This window comes from Protomyctophum bolini (assembly GCF_963924005.1).
Source record: "Protomyctophum bolini genome assembly, chromosome: 20".
NCBI classification, from domain to species: Eukaryota; Metazoa; Chordata; class Actinopteri; order Myctophiformes; family Myctophidae; genus Protomyctophum; species Protomyctophum bolini.
This window is the reverse complement of record NC_137881.1, coordinates 28,672,072-28,684,515: the sequence shown is the minus strand read 5'-3', so window position 1 is coordinate 28,684,515 and position 12,444 is coordinate 28,672,072. Positions and strand designations below refer to the sequence as shown.

Below are 12,444 nucleotides of genomic sequence, written 5' to 3'. Positions count from 1 at the left end.
TGGCACAAATCTTTGAATATATATTCTTTCACAGCAAACATTTTTAACTCAAATCTTTGCTTCGGGGGGGGGGGGGGGGGGGGGGGGGCGTATTTTCAGATGGGGGTCGGTGGCCAAATACAGATAATTCATGTAAATGTTTGAGAACCACTGACAACTGTCAGGATTTAGAAGACATTAATTTTGTAGAATCGTTCCCAGGTCTAAATGGGTTTTAAAGACCAGTTCAGACAATGATCACAATTTGAACTCTTATCTGTGCAAAATGTGATTATCATTACATACAATTAAATGTGAAACGTTTTATTGACCCCGTTATAATATTGTGTCTCCTATAGTGTCACGGACTTTCCATAGAGGGATTTGTCCTTCCCTCTTCGACCACTAAAGAGGTAAGGAGGTCATAAAGTACTGATGGAACAAAAATACTTAAATTCTCTTCAAATGGGTTAAATAAAAAATAGTTTGGGAACCGCCAGTATGTAACTGTATGTTACATACTGTAACATTCAGTACGTACAGTGTCATCAACCCCCCCCCCCCTCCACCACCCATACCAGATGACTCCGGAGGAGATCAAGTTCTCGGTCCACGTGGAGACGGTGCTGAACCGCGTGCCTCAGCCCGAGTACAGGCAGCTGCTGGTGGAGGCCATCCTGGTGCTCACCATGCTGGCCGACGTGGACATCCCCAGCATCGGCAGCGTCATCCACGTGGAGAAGATCGTGCACATCGCCAACGACATGTTCCACAAGGATCAGGTATCCGAACCACTGTTGTTTTCGTCGACTAAAACTAAGACGGAAAAATGTTCGTCGACTAACCTTTTTTTCACTGACTAAAACTAAATAAAAACGAATCTATGATGACTAAAACTAAGAGTAAATATACTGACAATTTCGTCAACAAATAAAAACTAGACTAAAATGAAGGGACTAGTGGACAAGAGATCCAGTTTTATAATGGGTTGCATGCTGATCTTGTAGATCTGCTTTTTTCAGCATGCAACCAAAGTGTAAAATATGTCATTACAACGACATCAAGGCCTGTCAAAACACACTTTAGTCGACTAAATCTACAGTTGAAAATTGTTATTAATTATAATCAGCCCTAATGTACAATACATGAAGATAAAAATACTTAAATTCTTCTTTCTCTCTCTCCCCCATCTCCCTCCGCAGGTGGACTTGGGGGCAGAAGAGCACATTCTGGAGAGGGACCCTTCCACGGGAGTGTGCCGGCTGTTGTACGACAGCGCCCCCAGTGGCCGCTTTGGCAGCATGACCTACCTCACCAAGGCCGTAGCCGTTTACGTCCAGGACTTCCTGCCTAGCGGCGCATGTATAATGCAGTGAGAAGAGACGGACACGCACAGAGGGACTGAAAAACGCACAGAAATAAATACGCACACACACACAAAGACGGACACAGAAATGGGGACATGCTGGCACAGCCACAAAGGGACGCAAATTCATACACATGCATGGGTACACACACACACACACACACACACACACACACACACACACACACAGAGAAGGAGGCAAAACATGTATGTGTGCACTCAAGGTGTGACACCGTTTCACAATGGCGTCACACCCCGGAAATAAATAACAGACCTTTTAGGTCTGCTGTTATGAATCGGGCATAAGGTTGCCTATGTTTTCCTGTATACTATTTGTTTGTTTAATACATTTCTGGCCTAACTGCATCACACATAATTTTACGCTAAAAGGGTTTGGGTTGTGAACTGAACGTAGTTTCTTCCCTCAAAAACAGCAGTCTTACTGTAGTCCCTCTCACTCTAAACGTAGAGATGTGAGCATTAACGTACAAAATGTAGACCAATAATTTTGTCTTTGCAGCTCAGGCAGAAACCTCAGCCGTTCCGTATCACAGACTGACGGAGACAGGTGAACTATGACACTGTAGTGCTGTTACGCTCAATGAACGGGTTACCATTAACCCCATTCTGACCTGAGATCAGATTCATACGAGGTTTCCACTGGGACACACACTGGTCTGATTAACCCCATTCTGACCTGAGATCAGATTCTAAAAATGTCAGTCGTTCTTCGATTTTTTCAAAAACAGCAGACCTACAAGCTCGTAGCGCGCCACTCGGTGGCTATTTTTCAATAGCTAAAGCATAACATGATGCTAACACCAAAATGGGTTCCCGTTCAGAATGAGTTAAACACTGTACCTTAATTAATTACCATGGGGTATTCTATTGTTTGCTGTACCAGACTGCTAGTAGTTTACCTTCTATAGTCCTACCGGACATTACCTCCTAGTCCAGCGATAACTAACCTACTGTATACCTACTGTATGGCTCGCGAGGGCATCGCAAAATGGTCTAACTCATTGTCAAAGCTCTACGACTTGTATGGTAACATGGCATTAGACGAGTCATCACTATGACACTGATAAATATGACGTTACATCACATGCACAGTATGCTAGTATGTTGGCGACATATACTGCGCTGTTTATCCAAATCGATTTGATTGAACGTTATAATCAAGTGTGAGCCTGATCTAGAAAAGGTTGGGAACCACTGTCCTAGAGGACAGTTTACCTTCTACGTAGCCCTGTGTACTGTACCTCCTAGACTGTACTTATGTCTAAAATAGTTACAAAAACAATAGAAAGATCACTGTTATGCTGAAAGTGGGAGGCTAGTCTTTTACATGCATATAACTGTATGCCTAGTACTGTACCTCTTTGATTCTGTTCGAGAGACAATGTCCACCTTGAATGCCTTAACGTTGATGCACTTTGAAATGCAATATCACTGTTTTTGTGTGTGTGTGTGTGTGTGTGTGTGTGTGTGTGTGAATATAATATAAAACGTCCATTTTGCTTTTGTTTTATGCAAAAATATGTTTGTACGTTCACGATGGGTAATTAAACCACTTGCATAAGTAACTTTCATTAGAAAATGTAAACCGTGTTGTCGACTCCGTGTGTGTCATTGTTTTACATGACAAATATCTCAATTGTTTGTCCCTACTTAACAAGCAAAGGTGCTGTAAGTGTAAGTAATATATTTTTGATAAAATAAGTTACATATCTATAGTCTGAGACAGTAACAATTGCTATAGTGTTTGTTCACTATACGCTTTAGTAAACAGAAAATAATTTTTTCAGGTTGGGAGAACAATTTGATACCATCAGGAGATAATCCCAGACATCAATTTTACCTAGGCTGCTAAAATTATCTGTCATTTTAATGTGGTCATGGGTGGCACACTCTTGTTTTCTACAAATGGTGAATTAAGGTTGTTTACCATTATTAAAAATGGATGAATGAAGAAGAAACGGATTGTATTTGAGGGGGATTAAATGGGATTGCATTTGTATTTAACTGCACGAGATCTTTGCCTAAAAAGTCGCCTGGAAACTTAAAAGAACGACAAGGCCCATAATGCCTCGCGCCTATAAATGTCCGACCGTTAACACGATAACTCGCAACTTGGAATTACAAGCTTAATTATGAATATCTAAGAAAGATATATCTATCATAAATATTAAATTTGCTATTTGTATGCACATAAAACAATTAAGATAACACCAATTAAGTATACATTTGGATTTGAAAGCATTTTCCACCAGGGTGGGGGCCTAATTATCAGCAAAACCTGTTCCGTGGCGGACTGTTGATGGTGAAACACCAAGAGGGAAAAGGAAAAAACGACAAGGAACTGTAGCTCCTTTCTTTTATCATATTCTATTTTTATATGAGTTATTCGTTTGTTTATCCAGACCAGTGTCAATGAGTTGTCAAGGAGACGGAGACAATGACAGTCCTGTCAAACGGAAGGTTTGCTACGTGTACAGTCCAGGTTACATAGAAACCTGCGACTCTCTTAGTAAAGTCCCCAACAGGGTGAGTTGAATGAGATGCTGCATACATGGGACCAAATGATAATAATAATAACGTAAACCAGTGGTTTCCAACCTTTTTCATATCAAGGCCCATTATTTATTCGGTATTTGAGCCACGGACCATCATTTGATGAGATTCAGCCTCTCAGACCCAAAGCTGTCGTTGAATACGATTTTGTCCACAATTCCATGCTGTATTGACCCGAGTGGAATAGTAAGAGAGTGGCGACACTATAGCATTGACTGACTCCCACTATAACAATGGAGTGCAGAAGTGCTCATTCTATCTCAATGGGATAGTTCCAAATGTGTCATCAAAAGTGCACATCTAACAACTATTAATAAATAACTAGTTTTAAATGAAAACACCATACACAAGTGGGGCTATATATGGTCCTACAGGACTGGCCCACGGGTGGGGTTTGTGATTTCTGTATGCTCCTGGTTGTTCCTGTAATAATACTGCTAAAAATCTGTATCCACTGTTATTGTTACTGTTATTATTCGTTTACTTACTTACCTTTAACCAGCACTGTTGTGATTCTTTTCAGGCCAGCATGGTCCACTCACTGATAGAAGCCTACAGTCTGCTGGACCATATGACGTGAGTATTAGGATTTGTTATTTAAATACTACTACTACTAATAATAAGAAGAATAATAACGTTTTTATATAGCACCTGTCAGGGTTACAAAGTATTTGTCCAGATACAAGAAATACAACGAATCATATAAATAAAACGTTATAGGAACAAGAATGAGTGAAATCTAAACAATCATATTTTAATTTCAAGAGATTTAAAAATGATTGAGCAGAGCTATAACCTGAGGTCCTCTGGCAGGCCGTTGATTGATTGAAATAATATGTATTAGCAGTTTGCAGAATTACAGTACATTTCAAGCACAAACTCAATACAAAGACTGTTAACTGTGAGTGGACGACCCAATTAAGCATTACACTTGTTTACAAGAGGGTCCACCATGTTCAATTCATCATGGTCCAGACAGAGTCCAGGTGCCTTGATGTCAAACTTAAGGCCCTGGCTGTCACCCTTTGTCACCAACCAGATATCTATTTGAGTACAGCTGTAAACAGCAAATAGTACTATTCTGTATCATTTGAGTACAGCTGTAAACAGCAAATAGTACTATTCTTTACAATTTGAGTACATACATTATGTACTATTTATAATTGCTCCCGATGTGCAGGTTCGTGCCTTGCATGGTTTCCTCTGTCATCGGCGTGTGAATGTGTGTGTGAATGGGTGAATGTAATACACAATCTATGTAAAGCGCCTTGGATAAAGGCGCTATAGTGATGCACCGTTTACCATTTACTATTTGAGTACAGCTATTCGTATAGAGTTAATCAACGTGAAATTATTCTCTAATCTCTGTGCAGTAAAACAAAAACAAAAAAATAACTTCAAATGGAGCGTGAACACTGAACAGAAATAATTTGGATAGGCTGAATTACAATTAGTATTTAGCCATTTAGGGTAAATGGAAATAGCCACATCTACAGTATAAGCTCAATGCGCGCTGTGAGCCTGTAGTCCTGTTATTTTTTCATTGTTTTGTCTGTGTGGGCCTAATGAATATTTAACCAATGGAAAAGTATTGAAAAGAGCCAAGTTGTGACTACATAATAGCTACAGTACATACATGTATTCCATTGGAACACAGATGTGGGTTTTATCCACTGAAAAGTAATGGTTTTGAGCCAAAAGTGAGCCAAAACACTAAATAGTTCCTCAAACCAACGAGCACATCATCATCATCATCATGGACGGCCTTATACACTTCAGGTTTCAACATGGCTTCTTCTTCTCTCTCTCTCTCTCTCTCTCCCCGTCAGTATCGTGAAGCCTCGCACGGCCACCATCGAGGAGATGGCCCAGTTCCACACGGACGCCTACCTGGAGCACCTGCATAAGATCAGCCAGGACGGAGACAACGACGACCCTCAGTCTACTGACTACGGCCTGGGTAAGAAGAGAGGCTCTGATTAGCCTGGCATATTAGCCTGGGCACCATTTCATTTCGGTATATTCATGGTGTTTTTTCTTTTCGTATGTGAACATGTCTGTTATTTGTATGCAGCTGTGACTCTGTCTCCAAGACAAATGTCTCCCAAGGGAGACAAATAAAGATAACCTTGAACCTTGAACCTTATATGATCTGGGCGGGAGCGGATGATATCGTTACGTCATGTTGTAGTATTGTTTTGTAGTCGACAATGCAGGAACAACAGGCAGCGACTACTTCCTTTTCCCCTCTCAATAAAAGCTACAGGCTACGAGAGCTTTTATTGAGAGGGAAAAGGAAGTTGTTCCTGCCTGTCGACTACAAAACAATACTACAACATGACGTAACGATATATCATCCGGCTCCCGACAGGATCATCATACGGACTTTTGAAACAGAGACCAGGCTTTCCTCCTCCGAGGTGGTGGAAAGGCCTGGTGAGGCGAGGTTACTGGCATATTATAGGCGACGGCAGCCATTCCCATACCTGGGGAGAATGAGTGATAATTAATTGATAAGTGATTGATGAGTGTAATTTGTGATACAGATACATAGAAACAATTAGTTCCATTGATCCAAGCCGGAACACAATCAAAAGACACATACCACGAGTCCACAAGATGTGTGGGATGTAGTAGCCGTTTGCCCGTTTCCACATTTCCTCCGAAGGCTAGGAAGAGATGATTTGGGAAATAGAGGAATTTTGTGATAGAGAAAAGATGCAGTTAGTATTCCCATAGTCTCTCAAGCAATCTTCGAACCCTAGAGAGAATCTGTGGAGAAAAAAAAAGAGAACTAGAAGCTGTCATATTTTTTGCGGGGCAAAGCAGCTATATTTAGTTATGCTTCAGTAGAGGTTATTTTACAGATGTAACGTGACTGCACAGGTGAATTAGATTAGAAGTGGGGAGAAAGCAGCACTTCTGCTTTATTTTCTGCTCATTTTCAGAGCTTCCGAAGTACAGGCTGTTGGGCAGAGCCATTTTGAACATTGTTGGATCCAACATAATATCTGTCTTGAGAGACGAGTGCTCCCTTTAGTATGCAGTAGCACATTGTGGACAGCAGAGGTCCCTGTAACACTGGTTGCTAAATCGTGCTGACATGTTGACGATGAAACAGATGGGTGAAACTTCTCCTGTAGGTGCTATTCTCTCACTGAATAACATAAAAACAGGATGTTTCAGCCGGATAAAATGATCAGATCGGTGACACAAATGTTATGATTTACCGTATCCATCCCACAGTTTTGATCAATAATATACATAACATAACTTAAACAGTATTATGACATTTGGAACAAATGAGTCTGAGTGAGCATGTGTCTTGGCAATATTGACCGGGCCGTTAATGACTTGTCATCATTTACATTTTGTTTCATTTTTCACGTACATGAGAACATCAACATGCCCCCAAAAATCTGGGCACCCCTCACTTCACACAAGTGGGATTTTTCTTTTAACTGTTAGTTAACACTTAGTATGAAAAATCACGCCTGTGTGAACTGTGAAGTGAGGGGCGCTCTCATCACCATACATACACCATACCATACTGTATACATCTCATTCTGGCCAATCACAATTTGCGTCCTCACTTTTCCGACTTCACTTTTCTCTTGCCCTCACTTTTATCTCCAATAATATGTATACTTTGCTCAGCCAATCACAAGCCAGTCACAAGCTATATGGGGTCATCATCAGCCAATCACAAGCCGATGTTTGTGTTTCACACAAACACGGAAACCCTCAAAAGGTGTGACCCCCATAGTTTTATATCATATATTGTATGTATCCCTATATTGAGATTAACCCATTTGGGGGCGAGAACCCCTTTTGCTGTTTTTAAACATTATGTTATAATTTAGCTGTGGTGGCACGCTACGAGCTTGTAGGTCTGCTATTTTTGGAAAAATCGTAAAAATGTGGCGCGGATCTTTGAATATATATATATCCTTTCAAAGTTTTTTTTTTTTTTTTTTCACTTAATTTTTATTGAAGGAAGAACAGACACAAACAAAAACTCAACTAACAAGACAATACGGGAAAGAAAAAGAAAAGAAAAAGGACAAAAAGTAAAAGAAAAAAAAGGCTGCATTTTTCATATTACAATAAACATTCAATGAAATTCTATTGCAATATCACTAGGCTGAGAGAAGAGATTCCACTTTTCCCATTTTTTTTTATAGAATTTATCCTCTTGTAGTCTCAGTATGAATGTTAGTTTTTCCATATAGAATACAGTTCCTCAATAAGGTCAAAGTGAATGTTTTTAACGCACGTCTAAATGAGTTAAAGACATGAGAGTCACGAACTCTTCTCTCTTTTCTTTCCACCCTGACACTGTTCAGTCTCGTTTGTTGACATCACAGACATCACATGTACGGACGACGTAGAGAGAGAGAGAGAGAGAGAGAGAGAGAGAGGAACTCCCCAGGAAGGAAAACACGCTGCCCCAAAACCCGTCCCCGTCGGTCCCATTGTCCTCTCTCTCTCCACGCCCTGAGTCCACACGTCTCTCTCTGGTTTTAAAGGACGGCGCGTGTCAGAGAGAGTGTCCTCTATTGTTTGGCCCCAACGCCTCGCTGACAGATCCACTCCGCTCCGTCTTTCCTGTCTGTCTGTCTGTCTGCCGCGGCCCGGCCCGGCCCAGGCTTTCCACACACAGAACCTTACCCAGCAGCAGCCAGCGCCGTGACCCGACCCGACCCACTGATATATCGCAATGTTGTTATTGGACGGCGTTATGGGCCGGAGGGCGGGGCGTCTCTTCCTATCTTTAATATATTATTATTATATGTCCAGAGTATATCTAACTTTAGACACGCATCGTTCTGCCAGTAACCTCCCCCCCCACCCCCCCCTCATCTGTAATGTCTGTTCATGTTATGTTTCCCATCAGTTCTCTCTCTCTCTCTCTCTCTCTCTCTCTCTCTCTCTCTTTTCTCTTCCTGTCTCTCTCTCTCTTTCTGTTTCTCTTTCTTTTTGTCTCTCTCTCTCTCTCCCCTCTCTCTCTCTCTCTCTCTCTCTCTCCTCTCTCTCTCTCTCTCTCTCTCTCTCTCTCTCTGTTCCTCTCCCTCCCACTCCCCCCCCTCTCTCTCTCTCTCTCTCTCTCTCTCTCTCTCTCTCTCTGTTCCTTTCTCCTCCCCCCCTCTCTCTCTCTGTCTCTCTCTCTCTCTGTTCCCCTCTCCTCCTCCCCCCCCCCTCTCTCTCTCTCTCTCTCTCTGTTCCTCTCCCTCCCACTCCCCCCCCCTCTCTCTCTCTCTCTCTCTCTCTCTCTCTCTCTCTCTCTCTCTGTTCCTTTCTCCTCCCCCCCTCTCTCTCTCTGTCTCTCTCTCTCTCTCTCTCTCTGTCTCTCTCTCTGTTCCTCTCCCCTCCCACTCCCCCCCCCCCCCCCTCTCTCTCTCTCTCTCTCTCTCTCTCTCTCTGTCTCTCTCTCTGTTCCTCTCCCTCCCACTCCCCCCCCCCCCCCCCTCTCTCTCTCTCTCTCTCTGTCCCTCTCCCCATCGCTCCACCCTCTGCCATCCTTCCTTTGTTTTGGGACTTTCTCTCTCACTCTCTTCCTTTCCACACCTCTTGTCTTGTATGTCCTCCCATCCTTCCTTGTCGTCCACACCTCCTCTCTCTCTCTCTCTCTCTCTCTCTCTCTCTCTCTCTCTCTCTCTCTCTCTCTGCCTGTCTGTCTGTCCCTTGTTTTCCTGTCTATGTGAGTGTCCTTATATTGTCTTGTCTTGCAGTCTCTCCTCCTCGTTTCCTGACTCAACCTCCAAGCGCTGAACTTCCACTCCGTCGTGCAGTGGCTGTCGCGCGCCAGAGCTCCGCGATGTGTTGTGATCTGTGCTATTTTCGGTCGAGCATAACTCAATTATAACTCATCCTTTTGTTCCAGCTTGACTTGTTGTTCTCTCTTTCTGCAAGTAGAGAAGTAGCTAGATGGATCATATTAACCAATTTTGACCTGAGATCAGATTCTAAAAAATGTCTTCTACACATCCTGACAGTTTTCTGAAAAAGCCTATGTTTCTATGTCAGTGGTTCTTCGTTTTTTTCAAAAATAGCAGACCTACAAGCTCGTAGCGCGCCACTCGGTGGCGCGCTATGAGCTTGTAGATCTGCTATTTTTCAATAGCTAAAGCATGACATAATGCTAACACCAAAAGGGGTTCCCGTTCAGAATGGGTTAAGTCCCCTTGAAGTGAGGGGACATGCATTATAATCACATTTACCAAGCACGTATAAGGCTTCATAATACTTGTTATAAATGTTTATCAATGTGCGTGACAAACAGCCTATAACAAAGACACTCTGACTAAGTTAGTAGTTCTAATGCTGTATAATAATAAGAGTTAAAAAATAAGTTATAGTGCTGTTCCGCCAAGCTTAAAAGTACTAGCACTTACCAGTACTTTATTATAAAACATACTGTATATAAGAAGTGTTATACGTGCATTATAGTGCATCATAGATAGACCCAACCTCAATTTACAGTGTTACATGATTCGAGAGGAATGCAAGAGTGCACTTTCTTTTCAAAATCTTTTTTTTCTCCCCATTTTGTAACAGTATGGGTGTCAGGTCACACATTCATAGAAAAAAATTGAATATCAGATTTTAGTATCAGTGACCGAGGTAAACAAACGTACTGTGTATGAATCACAGAGATCGTCGTGGGCAGACATAATGAAAAGGCTAATGTTATCGTGGAAAAAACATGCCCCTTCAAGACAAAATAAAAACATTTTAAAGAGTGCACTTGAGTGCACATTTTTTCCCGAAAAATGTGCCGGTCTCACATTGTATACGTGCGACCCATCTCTTACCGCATGTAAGTACGGTAAGTACGTTTTATTTCGGTCCATTTGAAAAAGCAGAAAAATACATACATACGTTAGAGTCCACTTACACAAGTGGCACCGAAGAGGTGTAGGCTGAAACCGAGGCTCATTTTGCCTACCCTTTTTGGGAGAAAAAAAAGTAACAAAACTTTGGTTTCAAAGATAAAATAGAAAGTAGTAACACGTTGGTTTGACTAAGCTAAAATTCATCAGATAAATTGAAAAAAAAAGCAAAGAAATCCAGGCAAAAACATATAGGTTTTTAACAAAACTAAGACAAATCTACAGCAAAAGACAATTTGTACATACTCTAATTTGAGGAGTATAACAAAAGTTCCAAAATGAACGAGTTTCAAAACAAAAATGAATATAATAATTTTCAAACATTATTATAGTGAGGAAAAAAAAGGCATAATTCGGAAGGACTTTCCAGGCACAAAAAAAGTAGGCTACAATTTGATTCTGGTCTGTCTGTCTTGTCTGTCTCAGGTTACGACTGCCCCGTGGTGGAGGGGATATTCGACTACGCCGCGGCGGTAGGGGGCGCCACTCTGACGGCGGCCCAGTGTCTGCTGGAGCAGAGCTGCGAGGTGGCCATCAACTGGGCCGGGGGCTGGCACCACGCCAAGAAGTAAGCCTTTTCATTTATTTTTATAAGACCCCGTCAATTTCACCCCCCAAAAAAAAACGAACCGAAAGCGGAAATCGGCCTAAAGTTAAAGGTATATTCAGTGATTTCACTCAAAAAACCTTAGGTTTAGTTTTTGGCTGTGGGACCTAAGCCTTTCATCCAATCAGGATAGAGAGCCAAAAACGAAACCTAAGGTTTTTTGACCCCCAGGGGTTAACTGGGGACAGGGAGGAACTCCTTATATGGTCAGCGCACTCTATAGTAGAGAGGATTATCACAACAAAACAAAAAAATAAGTGATATTTGAATTAAGTGAAATCACTGAATATACCTTTTAATGTGGCGATATCGTAACTGTATAAAAATCATCAGATGCGTACGTCTGTTCATACATCTCAATCGGAGCTATAAGAGCATTAATTTCTAGTCATTTTTACTAGTTGACTAGTTGCCTATAGTTTACTTGTCGACTAGTCGTTTTAACTACCTATTATGTAAAAAAAAAAAAGATCTTTATTTTTTGGAAATAAATATGTGTACATTTAAAAACTGTGTACATCGGTGACTATAACTATAATCTACCTGATCTTGAGGCCTACAAAAAAATGTCTTATCGACTAGCACCAACAAGGTCGACTAGTGGATTTACTTGTCGCTTAATGCCCTAATCTGAACCCCTTGTAATGACGGCGGGGAATACTTTCATTTCACACACACACGCAGTAAATAGGTTTTCAATGTAATGGGTCCCGGGACCCCAGGGCGTGGTCTTCTAAGATGGGGGTCCGGTCCCCCCAGCCACTAGGGGACATTTTATGAGTCCTATACTTCAACGACAGTTGGAGTACAGTATACTGAGTACAGCGTTGCATCCCAGGACCCTCCGGAGGGTGACATGATTGCGTCCTTTCTCAATTTTGTCTAAAAGGATGCAGGATGCAGGCTATTTGCATCACTGCTCGCACACACACACACACACACACACACACACACACACACACACACACACATTCCTGAGGGATAAATAACGCCTACTACGGTATCCCAGAGTGAATTAATTGGAA

General features: G+C 41.8%; 2 protein-coding genes across 7 annotated transcripts in view; both read left to right on the top strand.

Moving 5' to 3' along the window:
- phka1a (phosphorylase kinase, alpha 1a (muscle)) overlaps positions 1 to 12,444 on the top strand; it is a 292,774-nt gene that overhangs the window by 38,502 nt on the left and 241,828 nt on the right. For 4 of the 6 annotated variants that reach the window (XM_080792630.1, XM_080792629.1, XM_080792627.1 and 1 more), the window contains 3 exons: positions 339 to 392; positions 561 to 761; positions 1,182 to 2,946. In XM_080792630.1, the coding sequence (XP_080648756.1) occupies positions 339 to 392; positions 561 to 761; positions 1,182 to 1,355 (429 nt within the window). In that variant the 3' untranslated portion in view covers positions 1,356 to 2,946. Of the gene's footprint in view, positions 1 to 338; positions 393 to 560; positions 762 to 1,181; positions 2,947 to 12,444 lie in introns of those variants that run through there. The other 2 variants (XR_013966046.1, XR_013966047.1) reach the window with 1 other exon arrangement.
- The window catches only part of hdac8 (histone deacetylase 8), a gene marked incomplete at its 3' end in the record, with an annotated part of 25,744 nt that continues 16,988 nt past the window's right edge, over positions 3,689 to 12,444 (top strand). Inside the window, exons 1-4 of the mRNA XM_080792319.1 lie at positions 3,689 to 3,892; positions 4,443 to 4,495; positions 5,749 to 5,879; positions 11,239 to 11,380. Coding sequence (XP_080648445.1) covers positions 3,779 to 3,892; positions 4,443 to 4,495; positions 5,749 to 5,879; positions 11,239 to 11,380 — 440 coding nt within the window. The 5' untranslated portion in view covers positions 3,689 to 3,778. The remainder of the gene's footprint in view (positions 3,893 to 4,442; positions 4,496 to 5,748; positions 5,880 to 11,238; positions 11,381 to 12,444) is intronic.